This window comes from Brachycentrus maculatus, unplaced genomic scaffold, assembly GCF_059751285.1.
Source record: "Brachycentrus maculatus isolate JH-2025_06_01 unplaced genomic scaffold, ASM5975128v1 h1tg000060l, whole genome shotgun sequence".
Lineage (NCBI taxonomy): Eukaryota > Metazoa > Arthropoda > Insecta > Trichoptera > Brachycentridae > Brachycentrus > Brachycentrus maculatus.
In genome coordinates, this window is record NW_028280814.1 from 857,501 (window position 1) to 875,000 (window position 17,500).

Consider the following 17,500-nt stretch of genomic DNA (forward strand, 5'->3'; position numbering starts at 1 on the left):
ATCAATAATACACCACTTATTTTCATCTATTTTAATATTTTCGTCGTTTGACAGGATTCTGTGTGAAAACCTGGATTAAAAATGACAATAAAAAGGTGTTTATTAACATCTGCCAAACAGATAAAATTCCACCTCCGGATGACATTACAGAAGAAGATCTGATAAAAATACTAAGTTCAGATGAACCTTCTTGTTACCGAGTTCCTATGAGCTTAGGCGATGCACACACGGAAGGTGATAATTCTGGGCAACCATCGACTGTGTATGATGTCGCTATTAATTCGGGATTCTTTCAAAAGGTTCAAAAAAGTAAAGTTTTCCACAAATTTTTCCTGACAGTTATTTTTGAAGGGTTGCAAGATAAGTATCAATTTGAACTAGAAATGGAGAAATACAACATTTTGAAAAATAAAAAATCTATGGGCACTTTACAGGCACATAGAATACAGAATAGAGATGTAGAAAAAGTAATAGATAAAACCTATACTCCTCTGATTGAAGAAATTAGGACAGTGAATGAAGAAGCTTCTCAAAATAGCGCTCCTCAAATAGAAAAGAAGAAAAGTACCGAAGTTAAATATACGTTAAGAAGGGAACTCGAAAAAGGAAACATAGCATTTCTCATTGGAGAATTCAACATAGATAGAAGGGTATGCATTTGATTTTTTTTCGTGTTGAAATTTACTTCCATTTGTGATCTCATTGAAGATAGTTTTGGTGCCCAAGTCCAAACACATCTCATCACTTATGTAACATATATGTAACTCACTGTACTAATAATTTTATTTTATTAAATTAATATCTTCATTTAAAAGTTAATTTATCTTATCTTATTTATCTTTGTATTAGCAACTAAGATTATACCCAGATTTAAAGCTATTTCCATTGTGTGAGTGCGGTGTATCATTGCATGATTGTCTAACGACCTATACTGTTTACTTCCGTGAAGGGATAGCAGTGCAATGATCACTTAATGACTTACTTACCGTGTTGAAAGTATCGCATACCACATTCCGTTACTGCAACTCTCCCTCGCGGATGTGACATATTTTTTGGCAAATTACTTCATTGTGTGTGAGATTGTCCCCTTGAAAAATAAACAAACTTGCTTTTTCTCAATTTTATATGAAAATTAGTCCCTTAAACAAAATGCCAAGATATTATTTGGCACTTTCAAGTAAAATTGCTTTGTATAGAATCAAAGGCGAGTCATTCAATATAAGTCAACATCGGCTCGCTTGGATAATTGATGTATTAAAACTTACCCCAAATGATTATTTTATTATTTTGCAGGAATGTGGTGTTAAATATGTGATCTTATTTTTCCAGTTATGTTCGAATGATGTACTTGTAGATGTGGGAGAAGATAGAATTATTGTAGAAGTTCCTAAAACAAATCAAATTACAGACATCTTTGTTCCGTACACAATTAAACAAAAATCTATCACTGCTGTTTTGAATCAGAATACAGGAGTAAAGTATATTTTATTTTTACTGATTTTTAAAAATTCTTTGATTTTAGTCAAAATTAATGATTTTATACGAAAATGCTAAATCTTTTTCGAATTCAAGGTGCTGACGCAAAAATAGTAAACAAAAAAACTGTGTCAATTGGTCCTTATTTACAAAATAAAAAGATTGGAATACAATACATTCATTCTAACTTTTATACTATCACATTAGACAGCAATTTTGAATAAGAGTTTTTAAAAAATATAAATGTTTTTAGAAATACTTCTTTTTACTTTATTATATAAGTGTATAAAGTAGTATAAGAAATGTTTCTCTGATATATTTGTGTCCAGCACCTTGTATGCTTCAAGAGAGAATATTTAAAATGGCCTTTTATCTTTACAATACTTTTTAACAATTATTCATCTTACTTACCTTATGTTTTTTTTCAGATATTAACAGTAAAAATGGAAGCTTGCAATGGAGCATAAAATTATGTCTTTAAAAAAATGAGTTTTTTATTTTATGACATAAATATTTTTTCCCTAACATTTTTTTAAAAATGGATAGTCATTACTACAAAGTGACTGCCGAATCAATTAATGAAATTAATCTCAAATTGACATAAATGTTTATGCACTATAGATTTAATAACAAAAATTACAATGATCACATTTTAAATCAGTGATGAAACCTTTTCTCAGGGATGTATGGTAAATATGTACTGGTAAAAAAAAGGTTTTTTGATTTATAAAGTTTAAAATAATATATGCATATAAGCATTGTGACGATTCCTAGAACTTGAAAAAAATGTTACTAAGGGTTTTTAGTCAATATAATACAAACCAATAAATTAATATTTTATTAAAAAATTAAATTATTTTAACAGAAATTGCCTTTGGTTTACATTGTGAATAAAGTTGAGGAAAGAAGAATTATAAATGCAAGTAAAATAAAATCAGAGGTTTTTTCATTTGGTTTATTGCAAACTCAGTTATAAAATGTATTCATAATACCTATTGGATTTATTTGTCAACTTTTTATACTAGATTTCACACAACTGTAAGTCATATTATAATACTTTTTGTTTTGTTTAAACTTTTGATATTAATTTAGTAGTAGTAGTAGTAAATAATAAATAAGTACATTAAGTATTTACACAACTAAAACAGAGAATTTCTTCTCCTTCTAACCCTTATCTGCACCCAATGGTGCATAGGGCACTACATCGTATTGACTCAGTGTTATCTCGATCATTAACACATGAAGGAAAGGTGATCAGCCCTCCGCTTCAGGTACCAGCCCAGGATTATATTGAATAAATATTAGAGTGAAAAAAAATCACTTTACTATTTATTTGACCCCCAGGGGATCGAACCCGGGACCTCCAGTACGGCAGCCGAGCGTGCTGAACATTATACTACAGAGGCGAACAGAGAATAATGAATACAAACAAACAAAGTTAATGAGGATAGCTGAAAATAAAAATTGAGATCTTGATAAGTGACTTCTTGTGAACTAAACTATCAAGGAGTAAGGTTCTGGTCCTTTGATTAGTGTCGCAAGCATTGACCCAGAGGGTCTAGGTTCAACTCCCTACTTGGTGACAACTTGATTTATATTTAAAAAAAATAGCCGCTTAGGCTTACCTGAAAATATTATTGGATTGAAATATTTGTGTGTATATCAGAATACAAATATTTATTTAAAAAAAGATATGCAAATAAAAATCACAATACATATTATAGATTAACCAAATATTAATTAACACGTTGACTGCCAACTACGAGATAAATCGTAGATTGCGTTCTTTGCTAGGACGCCGACTACGAGATATCTCTTACTGTGTTTACTTGCAATATTCGTGCAGATACGATAAAATTTGCAGTATATCAGTGCTAATATCGAAAGATGGCTTCTGGGAAGAGAACAAAAAATCAATGCTGGCTTCGATGAACAGAAAATTTATTAATAAATGAACAGAAAATGTAATTATGTACACTTGGGTCTGTTTTTGTGCGGATCTTTTTTATGCGATTTTCAAATATAATGGAACCTATTCCTTATATTTTTATGTAGTTGGAAGTCTTTTTTTTTTGCGAATTCGCATAAAAAAATCTATAATTTAGACTAGTGCGGGTTACAACCGTTAATTGCCCTACACATACAAACGTACGTGATACGCGCGGTTTTTCTTCACCATTCCGCGCTAACCCGTATGACCTACGCGCACGAAAAAAGATATCTGTTCCAAAAATATTTAATGCGTACCGGATACTCTGACAAATTTTTGTCAGGTTTTGTACCTGACAATATTTTGTGACGACAAACATAATTTTTTTGCTTGTTTATTAAAAATATGCCTGAAAATAACCAAAAGGTAGGGTGGTTAAAGTGTGATTGTGTCACTGGCACAAAGTTGAGCTCAAATCTCACATTGTATTCAAAAGACACTACTGGAAAAAACAGAAAAAAGCACTTGTAATTTAAATCGAAGATGTATCTCAAAAATGATTTCCCATATGTGGATATTTAATCAAGGTAAAAACTGTTCTGCTTTTATTTTTATGATTTTTTTATAAACTTTTTTTATGCAATATTTGGTACAATTTATCATATTGATTTGAAGTATGCGGTTTTTAAAAATAATGGAACCTATCCCCCAGTTTTGTATGTAGTTCAACTCTTTTTTTGTGTGAATTTTTTTATGCGACTTCCCGTGGGACGTATCTTTCGCATAAAAAGAGACCCAAGTGTACTATGATTAGAGTTTTTAATAATATAATATGATTAAATATTGGCTTTTTAGACCAGTATTCTGAAAATTGCCATGGCAGTCAACGTGTTAATATTGTGATGCAACCTGAGATTGGGATTAGCAATCTTTAACCATCTGAATTCCAAAACAGAGACATATGTAGGTATGTTATTAAAATTTCAATTATGTATTCAAGTTTTCATTACAGTAATTCATAATTACTGATGAAAACTACTGAATTATTTAAATACTAATTATGTATTTATAAAAAAAATAAATTGGGAAACTACACACAGGTTCATAGATCGGCTGTCCAAATTCAAAACACAGTAAGGGACATTTTTTTTGTAGTACGTTTTTTTTTGCATTTTGGACTTAAGTAGATTCTACTTAGTCCAAAAATGCAAAAAAAACATACTACAAAAAAAATGTCCCTTACTGTGTTTTAAGTTTGGACAGCCGAGATGTCACAGCAAGTTCTTTTTAATATATATTTTTTAAAATTTCTTTAATTATTTTTTATTTAAAAAAATCAGTCTTTGGGAGAAATAATACGTATCGGATAATAATTTATGAATTTATACAAGTATCAATTATGTAAAGCAATAAAAAAGTAAATATATACTAAAATTATGAATGCAAACACAAAATACATACTATGACAAAATTATTATAGGAACTACGCAGTAATAAAAAAAATGGGAGTGATGTTTGAATACTAGTTAATATAGCATGAACTTCATGTAATTTAGAACTTTGTATGATAAATCAACAACAGATTTTCTTCACATGTTTCTTTTCATACCATAGTTTTTTTTTATCATTATACTAGGATAAAAAAAAATATATTTTAACTAGTGCCACATTTTAACTCTTTACATAATAAATATACATGTCAGGAAAATATTATTCTAATGACTCTTCATTCTGAGTTTAGATATAAAATTCATTACTTTTTTATAGCTGGTATAAAAAAGTTTATTTACCGTTTAACGTTAATGCATATCAAGGCTTTTTGATGGACATAATAGTCAAGAAACATAATAATTTTAATTGAATACAATTATTATTGCGAACAAACTGCTACGTTACTACAAATCACAAAAAATATTATTTCATTTCCAGATATTTTGGACATTTCAAATGTACACAGATCGTATGCTTATCTTCTTCTTTTTAATGTGCTATAGATCCAGATCAGATCCCCCCAACATTGACTGTCACTTGAGATTATTTGTCCCTGTCTTGGGCAGCTCTAAACAGCGCCTCAACTGTTCTGTATGATATGCTTATACATTCATAAGTAAATTCCTACACTTAATATTTTTACATTGTAAAGATAATTTAATGCTTTGCATTCAAACAAGGAATCTGTATGACACTTTTGTAAATGATCTTATTACCACTCTACTTTATATATATATATTAATATCAGTAATTAGCTGTTTACTGGTGGGGCTAAAATTAATAGGAAATTGAAAAAAAGTGTCATATAAATAGATAACAATAAATCTTATCAATCAATTAGAGAAAAATAGTCATGTGTTAAAAATACGTAAACCTATGCACAACCCCGATAATACATTTAAAGTCTATTACTTAGTGCACTCATGTTGGGATATATTACGTATGTTGGAATGGTCAAATTTAATTTGCATTTAATCAGCACACTTTCTATTTGTACCAAGATAATTTTATGCATTTTATTATTTTTTTTAATTAATAATTTATATTTATCTAATAAAATAATTATTAATATTAAATTACATTTATTAATTTTTATATGGCAAGAATTAAAAAAAACCAATAGATTTAAGATCTCGCTCGAGTACTCCCATAAGATATTTCTGTTCTATGTTCGGTTTCCATATCTCCACCATTTTCTGGGGTAGTCGCTTCTCTTCTTGATGTTAAATAAACATCTTTTAATTTTATTTCCAGATCCTTAAATGCATTTAACAGTATTATGCCTATGATAACTGTAAGAAATCCACAGCCATTTCCTAGTACATCAACCAAGGACATGTGCTCCCATTCTTTAAAAAGAATAGAGGAAGCGACAAGAACTAGAGATGTAAACATGACATAATACACCGGAGTCACCAAGCTAGTGTTAAAAATATATAAAGATTTATTTAAATAGTTCATTTGTATCATTATGCATAATACAGTTGCCAGTAAGAGTACCCATAAAACTCGATTATTAAGTTGGTTATTATCGCTTGTGAATGTTTCCTTTAACGATATACCTATTCCCTTACAAAATACTACACTCAAGCTGCCAACTGCGGAGCATAGTAATAAATAAACCAAGATATTATGTCTTCCGTACTTGGGCCCGAAATAAAACTGAATAGAAAATGATACAATTAAAATTATCAAAAAGTAGATTAAAAATAATGGTTCTTGAAGTTTTATTTCTAACTCTTCTAAGGAGTAAATCTCTTCTGATTTCGGAGAATGAATAACGATGACTGTTGATCCGACAATACACAGGAAACATCCCAGCTGCAAAAAAAGTTTTTTTAATATTAAAAAATCTTGCTTTATTATTAAAACATTGCAAAAAACAGAACTAGCTTCAGTTATTTGTTAGGATGGAAATAAACTTACAAGACAACAAAATAAATCAGAATCGTATTGAATAATTAAGATATTAATAAACATAGAATACAAGTAAAATATTCAATAAATTCCAATTTGAATAATAAAAGGATGAGAAAAACCTCAACGGAGCAAGATATTTTTTGCCTAAAATGCTCTGAATATTTTATTAGTCTTCATATTTGGTAGCACATCATCTGCATTTCCCCTCAAAGGAGTATTGTGCGGCTCTGAAGACCCGGATCTCATTTTGAGGGATAGCTCATAGTTGCAAGGCTCATTATATCTCTATCTTAATATACAAGTATGCTAAATTTTAGCAGTGATATAAAAGTTGATGTTTGCTGCCAAGTGCCTTTATTGGTCCAACTGAATATTTAAAGAATATATACCCCAAACCAAACGGGTTTTTTTATTGTAATAATCTCTGTCAAAACTCAAAAATATATATCGTCATTTAAAAATATATCTTCACCTGAAAGCAGAATTATCGAGAGAGGCAATTTCAGAGAGGCTTTCAAAGTGAGTTTTCTCTATGAAAGTAATACTTACGTTCTTTGGAATATTTGTAATCATAATGTTTGAATATCTAATAATTAAGTTCAGAACTGTTTGCATAACAAAATCAGTAGCATAAATAACACAATACATTAGTAAAAATTGAGATAGACTTGTAAATGATTTGCAATATTTCTGCATTCAGGTGTCGGATGTATGGAGTTAAAACTCATATTATTTTTTGACATCTCATCAAAGATGAAGAAGAATATGGAAGTCTGGGCATTTACGGGGCTGACGACCGTCATAGGCTGGTTTAAGTGATCACTTTACACACGTGTAACATTCACCAATTCTACCCATTATTGACAACCACACTACTCAAATTCTTGGAAGTTCTATATATATGAACCAATTTAGAAACCTTGTTCATGAATCACTAGAACTTCACTAGAGACATCTATTGGTGAGATGTAAAGAAGCTTTTTATTAAGCAGAAACTCTTATATTAGTATGTGAGATCCGAATCCTGGATTATAATCACACACATGAGAAACGCCAGAAAATACCATTTTCATTTTTATTATTAAGCTTATAATTTGACCAGATAATTTATTTACAACATTTTGAGTGTGTCCAAATACTTGTTCACAAAATCTGGATTATCTCCAATTACAGGAGTTATTTTCATATTATTTTTTGACATCTCATCAAAGATGAAGAAGAATATGGAAGTCTGGGCATTTACGGGGCTTACGACCGTCATAGGCTGGTTTAAGTGATCACTTTACACACGTGTAACATTCACCAATTCTACCCATTATTGACAACCACACTACTCAAATTCTTGGAAGTTCTATATATATATGAACCAATTTAGAAACCTTGTTCATGAATCACTAGAACTTCACTAGAGACATCTATTGGTGAGATGTAAAGAAGCTTTTTATTAAGCAGAAACTCTTATATTAGTATGTGAGATCCGAATCCTGGATTATAATCACACACATGAGAAACGCCAGAAAATACCATTTTCATTTTTATTATTAAGCTTATAATTTGACCAGATAATTTATTTACAACATTTTGAGTGTGTCCAAATACTTGTTCACAAAATCTGGATTATCTCCAATTACAGGAGTTATTTTCATATTATTTTTTGACATCTCATCAAAGATGAAGAAGAATATGGAAGTCTGGGCATTTACGGGGCTTACGACCGTCATAGGCTGGTTTAAGTGATCACTTTACACACGTGTAACATTCACCAATTCTACCCATTATTGACAACCACACTACTCAAATTCTTGGAAGTTCTATATATATAGTTAAAACTCATTTGATGCAAGGTTTTTTTTAGTCCATAAGATTTATTTCTGAATTTACAAGTAATAATTTCAAATTGCTTTAACATATATAAACTACGTATGTCAAAAGTAAAAAGGCTTACAGTTATTAAAAGTAGGAATGTAGCAAGCATTAGATTTTTTTTTGCATAACTCACTTTTCCAATGAAGTTGAGCCTTTCCTTAAGGAACTTAGAAGATAGGACAGCTGCTACAAGAACACTTAATGCACCCAATGGAGTTACGAGAGATGCTGGCGCAAATGCATATGCTATGAAGTTCAAAGCCTCCCCAGCGCCCACTGTAATCAATTAAAATATCTTCAATTTTTTAATTCTTAAATTTTATTGCCATATATCTCATACCAATTGTGAAATTATAGTGCTAATAAAATTTTAATAATTACTATAGTTCTTGTCACTCTAACACACTAACCATTACAATGTCATTCATAAATTTATTTTGATATTGTATTAAAGAAAAATATTGGTAATTTATGTTCTCCATTTTTTTTTATAAATGCTCTTACGATATTATTTAAGAAGCTTTTATTTATTAAAAATTAACTAGAAATGAGACATAAAAAATATATCATGCTCAGTTGTCAGATTAGACCTGGAGCATCCCAATATTGAATTTGTTTTATTCTGAAATCCCATAATTGTAAAAAAAAATTGGGGTATATTTCCTATTTGTGAACAATTATATTATAAAAGGAAATTTTTTAATTGGATAAGTTCAATTGTCTAGACAAGGTCTCAGGACAAAGTTTATGGTGGTAGATATCTAATAAATTTTGAGGAAAATTGGGGTTTAGTATAATTTTTATTAATTTATTGTCCGCCTCTGTAGTGTAATGGTCAGCACGCTCGGCTACCATACCCAGGTTCGATTCCCAGGGGGGGTCAAATAAATATTAGTGATTTTTTTCACTGTAATATTTATTCAATATAACCCTGGACTGGTACCTGAAGCGGAGGGCTGATCACCTTTCCTTCATGTGTTAAGGGCCAAGATAACACTGCGTTTATATGAAGCAGTGCCCTATGCACCATAGGGTGCGGATAAGGGTTTGAATGAAATGATAATTTTTATGGTCTTCCTCAACCTGAAATTGACATCACACCTTATCAACTACTATTTATAACTATGAAGTAATAGATATATTTTTATAACAATTTTAGTGTTAAATAAAAGTAAAATAAAAATAACCTTACTCGTGATTAAGCCGAGCCACCAGAGCCAGTCTTTTAGATATCTTAATCCAACCGTGCCAGCTCTCACATATCCGTGACTTCCTAATCGTTTTAAAGCACTCTTTTTAATGATAAAACTAGACCCTATAAAAATGCTAGACAGAATAGCGAGAGTAAGACCTATCGCAAATGATGTTTGGTCATATTTGGATATATCCTCGTTTGTTAATGAATCCATTTCTAAATCGTGGGATTTTAGGTAAGATTATGTGAAAATTATTCACTACTGAATTTTGAAATAGGGTTGTATTCACACATTTTATTTTTAACTGGTCATAATATTATCTTCTCTTTCTCACACACTATTCTTTGAAAGATGAATCACAACTTCTGTTAACTGATACCGACTTATTCTTCAATCAAAATAAACGTCGGAATCAAATATTATATATTATATACTAGTCGGAAATATGACATCTGACATACGATATTGACATTTGAGTAGCGTTCATGCATTCAAGTTGACTATTTTGGGTTTACTTCATTATGTGACTCGATAATAGCTATGGGCGATGTTTCAAAATACATTGCGAAGTCGAAGAATATTGTTATTTCCAGTCATCACAAAAAGATGTATAGAAAACGAAGATATAAAAGATAGGTGTCGGGTTGTGGTCCCGTGGTTACTCTTTTGACTCTTGAGTCAGAGTTTCTGGAGTCAATCCCATTCTACCACAATTCGATACTTATTTTTATAATGGCATAAAATAGTAACTAATTATACTAAAAAAATTCTGAAACGATTATTTGATGCGGGTAATTTTTTTTTTGAAAGGTGAGAAATGTATTTTTTTCATTAGAATTATCATATTTGTTTCATTTCTGAACAAATAATATATTTTTTGCAAAAATACATTTAAAGTAAAACTAATAAATAAGAAAAAAAATGTTTTAGCATGTGGTTTTCATATTGAATAACACGTTTATTGTGATCCTCTAAGGAACATTGTTAACAAATGAACGGCATCTGTTTTATTCGTAGGTAGCTATAAATACACACACACATATATTTTTATATGTAATTTTTTTGGATAAATTTTCATTCTATGTTTGAAAAAATCTATGGCTTTTTTGACGTTTACGCCGCGATCGTGGGGAATGTTGTACTTTTGTTAAATTTTAGGAATTTTAATTAAAGTTAATGAAATGGAATACATTTTTTGTGGTCTTATTGAGTTTTGAAAACCCCAAATTGCTGTGTGTATGGATCTTATATTATTTTCATCATTGTCCAAAAACAATAACCATGAAAAATTGATTCTAGGTTTTAAGTTTTATTTTTCTTTTTCAGGAAATGAACATTTCTAGAATAAATCAGGTTGACAAGTAATTTGTCAGGATGGAAGTACCAATACAAGTGGCGGTTCGCTTGCGACCTCCCGACATTCCAGACTCCACTCCGTGGCTTGTGACTGATCCCATTTCTCAGTCGGTGATGACCGGCAGTGGTCAGGTTTTCCGTGTGGATAATGCGTTACCAATAGAGAGCACTCAGGCTTACCTTTATTCCTCCATTGTCTCCACGCAACTGAATTGTTTCCTCGATGGTTGCGATACTTCTATCGTTATGTTTGGACAATCTAAAACTGGGAAGACATACACATTATTGGGACCAGGTATTTATATTTAACATATTTTTTAAATACATCAAATAATTTTTATGCATTAGTGAAGGCACCTAGAGATTTTTCACATTAATTTATATTTTTTACATTTAACATTTAAAAAAAAAAAACACCATATAATTTTTATGCATTCTTAGTGAAAGCACTCAGAGATTTTTCACATTAATTTATATTTTTTACATTTAACATTTAAAAAAAAAATACACCATATAATTTATATGCATTCTTAGTGAAAGCACATAGAGATTTTTCACATTAATTTATATTTTTTACATTTAACGTTCAAACAAAAAAAAGTCATATAATTTTTATGCATTCTTAGTAAAGGCGTCTAGAGATTTTTCACATTAATGTCTGTTTTACATTGCCCTTCCTACCCCTATTCTCCTCACTGTAGATAACCCCTAAAATAGAGCTCTGCGGGTGTTTTCTTAAAAAAGAAGATTAAAGTATAATTTGGCAGGAAGGACAACTAGTCTAACCTTATTTTTCTAAGTGAGTCAAAGAATTATGTTATTTTTTAATATATTATAGGCGCGGACTCAATATACGGGGACCAAGACCGGGGCATCATTCCGCGTTTTATCCAAGACCTGTTCCAGAGACTGCACCAGGCATCCGAGCGGAGCTACATTATACACCTCACCTGGATGAGGGTCGTGAATGGGAGTGTGGTCGACCTGCTGGGTTGCGGATTGGTCCGCTGCAGCAGTGTGGCTGAGGCCTTCCAATATTTGAACAAAGGTTCCTTGAACGAATGCTCCGAGCCGTGCCACACTGTATTCACCGTCAGTATAGAACAAAAGTGGATCGGTGCCGGAGGGATCCTACACCACAGACTGTCCACTGCCAGTTTCTGCGAACTCTCCGCCTACCCCGAGCCCAGTCTCCATTCCTTAGAAGACATTATCAAAAACCTTCTTCAACCTGCGGAAGAAAAATCTGTCAACTATGAACAGTCCTTATTAACCGCCATGCTGAGAGACTCATTCGGTGGTCGAGCATTTACGTGGATTATTTGCTGCTTAAATTCAGATTTGAGATACTCCGAAGAGTCCGTTAAGAACTTAGAATTATGCTGGTGTTGTCGGGGTGTACTTAATTTTGTGACCGTGAATGGGTTTGCGGATAATAATACACCCATTGTACCGGAAAAGAATTTAAGCAGAACTCCGGAACAGCTGTTGGGACTCCAATTTGCGGCGCAGCAGTGGATCAAACTTGTATCCAATGCGGAAGGACTCTTTCAACAACTTGTACAGTCTAATATGGTCGGAGAGACTGAAGCGGCTCAAATTAACGAGTGGTTATTTCTAAAAGCGGAATGCGACGAATGTTTGACCCCGACTTTGGGTATGGTGGGATCGGAGGTAGATGTAGAGCATGAGAATGTGGGAGCCAACAAACAGCCTTTACCGCGTATTGCCGAAGATACGGAGCCCAGTGAATTGAGTGATTTTGATGGAGATTCCGACACTGACACTAGTGTGCAACACGATGACTTCCTGTTCAGTGACAAGTTGTGCAAGTACATGGAGCTGTTCAGAGAGAAAACCGACGAGTTGGCCGCAGACAGGTGCGAAGAGTATCTCCACTGCGGGGAGTCGGATGAGAATCTCAACTCCGATACATGCTTATCCGAGAGCTCGGCACAAGTCGGGAGGAGAAAAACGATACAACCGGGAGAAAGTCTTACGGGTAGCGAATTAGAACTACTAAGGCGGGCTGCGGCCAAAGCTATTTCTCCCGAATCTCAAAAAATCATTTTGGAATCTCACAAAACCTACGCCGATCCGGAGCCGAAATTAGTTCAAAGAGAACTTCTGAAGATGATAGATTCTCCATTACCTACAGAAAGTTGCAAGAAATATAAAACTCTTTTGCAAAAGTATACTCTCAAGCAAAGCTTAGTAGCGAAGATATCTAAAGAAATAGGTGATGGAGAAAGTCAATTAAAAGAACTGTTAAGTTTATGTCTCGCTAAAGAACAACTGATTCAGGATTTATCTAAAATTGTCAAGAGACAGAATAATGCTAAGAGGTGTACTGAAAAGCAATCAAATTTAAAGGATGAATACGAGAAAGCTAAAGCCGACTTGGTAACAGCTCAAGCTAAGTATATTGTCGGAAATGGAAACCCTAAACTCAGTCAACAAGTCCGCAAATGCAAATCTATCGTAGATCATTACGAGAGAAGAGTCCACGATATGGAAGCGAATAAACGCGTGGATTGCGACAGTAGTAAAGAGATTAAAAAACACGAAAACAAATTAAAGGCGTATCGGAAACAGATTGAGCAGGTAAAAAAGCAAATAAAGCGAGATGAAAAACGTAAAAATACCCTGGAACTAGAGTTGGTCAAGGACAAAAGTAAGTTGGATGAGATGTATGAAAGAGATTTGTCCTATCCGGATATGGAAATGAAGAATAAAGAAAAGAAACAACCCACGCTGAAACAAGTGAGCGCAAGAATAACACACTTGGATCACATTCTGAAGGAGAAATCTTCCGACTTGCAGAAATGTGAACTTTCTGACGATAAAGAATCCATGTTGCGGCGGGAAATTAGAAATCTCCGCAGAACGAGGGAATGTCTGATAGATCAACGATGTATTTTAGGTCAGAAACGGAAAACCCATAAATCTTTGTCCGATACTGAGGTAATTTTATATTTTTAATTTATACACGCAATAATGTACATTTTATTTGGATACTTGCATAGAGTTTTACAAATTGCCTTTTTTACTTTTATTTTAAGGTGGAGACTGACCGGAGCATTTCGTCGTAACATAACGTCGTAACATCGCTCGCGGCGAGCATCACCGAGCATCCGAAACTATGGATGGAGCGCTCGGCTCGATGTACTGACTGCCTGAATGCTCGCATCGTAACGTGTTACGTTACGACAAAATGCTCCGGTCAGTCTCCGCCTTTAGTTTTTCAACCAAATAAAATCTTGTATCTTTTTTATAGGAGAGGAAAATACTGGAATGTGAAGAAGCAATAGAGGCAATAGATACAGCAATAGAATATAAGAATGAATTGATATGTGGAAGAGGACAAGTCAAAGATGTAACCTCGGTTGGACAAAAGAGGGAGAGAGGAGAAGAGATGTTGATGGCGAGACTTAGTAAACTATCGGACAATGAAATGAGAACCTTGCTTTATAAGTATTTTCAAAAGGTGAGTTAAAATACTGTCAGTTAAAAATGTTTTTAATGTCTGTTTCTCAAAAATGTCTATGGGTCCACGTCTGCGTTTGTTGTCGAATTATCAGAATAAAGTATTCATTGTGTGTTCTAGGTGATAGATCTGCGGAGTACTTGCGTTTCTCTAGAGGCCCAAGCCGGGGCTGCGCAGCGTGAAGCGGGAGGTTGGAGGAGGAGGTGTGCAGACGCATGGGCTGCTCTGCATCATGCCAGGCTTATGCACGCCAGACGCACCACTACTCTCACTGCCAGGTATATTCTCGAGAATAGATATATCTCCGGTAGAGGTAAAAAGATAAACCTTATCTGGACGAAATTCATCACTAAATCATCAAAATGATCTGGTCATCATTAAAGCCGAATCATTCAAACGGCGCATTTTATTCATTATTCCATCATTAATTATTTATTTAACTTGTTCACAAAGGAAACGAATATAATAATGAATCTGATATTCCAGTAAAACTATTTTCAGAAAAAGGGTTACAAATGAAGAGATATTTTATTTTCAAGCTTTTATCTGGATAAATATGCATACATACACACTTTCAGGTTTATATATACTTATTAAAATTTTTATTCTAGGCATTACCATACAATGAATCAACTGATGCGAGAAATGACTGGGGAAGCAGAGAGTGACAGCAGTGTTTACGGAAACAGCATATGTGGTCGGGTTCCACTCTCGTTAGAGTTTCCATCCGGTTGTGAATACGGTAACACAGACTCTGAGGCAGACAATGTTCTCACCCAGCACAGGAGGATAGCTGCCACGACTGCTAAGATTAAACTCACAAAACAGGAACATTCTGCAGAGGGAAATGCCCGATTCCTAGATGGGATCCAACGTCTTGCGAGATATCATCAGGTATACAGTGTAGTTTCACTCAAAAGTGTAATCTAGATAATTAAATATTATTAATATTCCAAGCATTTATTTTGTGGTCGGACATTTCAACAAAATGTTAGTTACGTTAGTAAATAACTCAAAATATTAAATCAAATCTGTTGTTAGACTGTCCGAAAGCAAACATGAATGTATTAAGAGGGAGGAGAGAAAGGTGCGTGATGACAAATCTCGGATCTTGACCAATTTATTTATTTTTGTTTTTGTTTGACCAATTATTCCACATCGAACAAGGGACTGGAAGGAATATTTATTTAGTTGTTAATTAAAAGACTTCCTCAAGGGACTTGAACAAATTAATATGAGTAAAAGTATGCAACCCTGAATGCCCTATCCATTGTTGCTATTCTCCTTTTCCTATTTACTTATCCTCTTCCATTTTCTTTCCCATATAGCAGTAACGTCCTTCACCCTAAGCTCCTTCCCATTAAATATGTTCTATTCCTATACCCAAGAATCTGGATCGCAGAACTTATCACCTTACCTTTATGAAATTGACAATTGAATTGATACCGTGTCAATAATTTATTTTTATGAGACAGTGCTCTATGCACCATTGGGTGCAAATAGGAGTATTTTTTACAGAAATGTTTGTATATAAAAAAACAAATGTTTTCCTGTATTGCAATTTTATTTACTTTTAATAATATTTTTATGAGTTAGTTTGCATTTTTATAATAATAATTTCTTTATTTTCAGACTGCCATTCCAAGCCAGAATCTAAAACAGCTACAACCAGCTAGCTATGTTCCCTCTACAAAAGTAACCAGACAAAAGAATAAGCTTGTCATTGTTCAAGAAGATAAACCAAATATGTAGATTCATCTTAATGTGTCATCCAATTGCCTCTGCAATCGAATGTGAATCGGTTTGCACAATTGGCTACCATGCATTAGGTTTCAGGTTCGATTCCCAGTGGGGCCATCGTTTATTTTCATACTGAGGTATTTAATATGTCACTCTGAAAGTGGCAACGGAAGTGTAAGACTAACCGCGACCCTATGCAGCATTGTGTGCAGACAAAGGCATAGTAGTAGTAACATGTACCTCGTTCAGTCTTCAAGTACCTAACTAGATCATCCATATAAAATTTGTCTCAAAAGAGCATGTACAAGATGTTGCATCCACGCTTGTTATTTGAGCAGTATGAAATTAAAAAAAAAGAACTGTAGTGACATCTGTGGACATATACACTTATCTGTAGTACCACCTTGACGTTGAAATTTTTATTAAAAACGCCTGTTTGTTGTTCCAAAACCGATGGTTAAAGATTAACGAAACCCACTGTCAGTTTTATTGCGTGATTTTGTTGTGATTACATTTAAATTCGCAATATTACTTAATTTTTGGTTAATCAGCGATATTCTGAAAAAAAAAACTTAGATTCAGTTTACTTTGGAATAACTCATTGAGCTTTGTTGCTTATGTCTGAATAACTTAAGGTCAGCTTTGCCTAAAAATAATTGGTTGTGAACAGTGGAACTGAGATTGTCAGTTAATTAAAAAAAATGAGTGATGTTCTTCAAACACACAATTTCTGGTTTTACTAATTTTTTGTGACGGCGAGCTTGGCAATAGTATTGTAACCTTAACAATGTCATCGCAAAGCAAAAAGCTGTCCAAAAAATCAGTAGAGTCATAAGTTTTATTATATATATTAACACATTTCAGACGGGTATTTTTTACGCCTGTGGACTACTAGCAACAGGATTTGATAATTATATACATATAGTTAAGATCTTCACAAATAAATTGGTATATAATATTAATTTTAAAACATTGTATTGTTTCTTTTCTACCTTTGAAATGAGGCTGGCGTAGAAGGTAAAAATACCCTTCCCGTCC

At 32.9% G+C, this 17,500-nt stretch overlaps 3 protein-coding genes across 4 annotated transcripts in view; 2 read left to right on the top strand and 1 right to left on the bottom strand.

Moving 5' to 3' along the window:
• Positions 1-2,324, top strand: part of LOC148311651 (PIH1 domain-containing protein 1-like) — a 4,369-nt gene extending 2,045 nt beyond the window's left edge. The window contains exons 4-6 of the mRNA XM_088256331.1: positions 55-650; positions 1,330-1,473; positions 1,905-2,324. Of these exons, the coding sequence (XP_088112457.1) occupies positions 55-650; positions 1,330-1,473; positions 1,905-1,943 (779 nt within the window). The 3' untranslated portion in view covers positions 1,944-2,324. The remainder of the gene's footprint in view (positions 1-54; positions 651-1,329; positions 1,474-1,904) is intronic.
• A 2,326-nt stretch (positions 2,325-4,650) lies between these two features.
• LOC148311652 (magnesium transporter NIPA2-like) lies at positions 4,651-10,399 on the bottom strand. The gene is made up of 3 exons (XM_088256348.1): positions 9,876-10,399; positions 8,817-8,959; positions 4,651-6,718 (listed from the first exon to the last, which is right to left on the bottom strand). Exons 1-3 carry the CDS (start codon positions 10,090-10,092, stop codon positions 6,023-6,025), a joined length of 1,056 nt encoding a protein of 351 aa, XP_088112474.1. The 5' UTR covers positions 10,093-10,399; the 3' UTR covers positions 4,651-6,022.
• Positions 10,400-10,976: 577 nt separating this feature from the next.
• Positions 10,977-17,500, top strand: part of LOC148311653 (kinesin-like protein costa) — a 6,914-nt gene continuing 390 nt past the window's right edge. Inside the window, exons 1-7 of one of the 2 annotated variants that reach the window (XM_088256333.1) lie at positions 10,977-11,111; positions 11,206-11,530; positions 12,074-14,199; positions 14,513-14,722; positions 14,843-15,000; positions 15,334-15,616; positions 16,355-17,500. The exon at positions 16,355-17,500 is cut by the window's right edge and continues 390 nt beyond it. In XM_088256333.1, coding sequence (XP_088112459.1) covers positions 11,254-11,530; positions 12,074-14,199; positions 14,513-14,722; positions 14,843-15,000; positions 15,334-15,616; positions 16,355-16,474 — 3,174 coding nt within the window. In that variant the 5' untranslated portion in view covers positions 10,977-11,111; positions 11,206-11,253 and the 3' untranslated portion in view covers positions 16,475-17,500. Of the gene's footprint in view, positions 11,116-11,205; positions 11,531-12,073; positions 14,200-14,512; positions 14,723-14,842; positions 15,001-15,333; positions 15,617-16,354 lie in introns of both variants that reach the window. The other variant, XM_088256332.1, reaches the window with a different exon arrangement.

Excerpts from the sequence above, each read along its gene's own strand:
- LOC148311652 (XM_088256348.1), bottom strand. The coding sequence starts at position 10,092 with ATGGATTCATTAACAAACGAGGATATATCCAAATATGACCAAACATCA. Across the intron at positions 8,960-9,875 it reads GTGGCTCGGCTTAATCACGA|TGGGCGCTGGGGAGGCTTTG; the intron begins GTAAGGTTATTT and ends AATTGATTACAG. Across the intron at positions 6,719-8,816 it reads GGCTCAACTTCATTGGAAAA|CTGGGATGTTTCCTGTGTAT; the intron begins GTGAGTTATGCA and ends CTTTTTTTGCAG.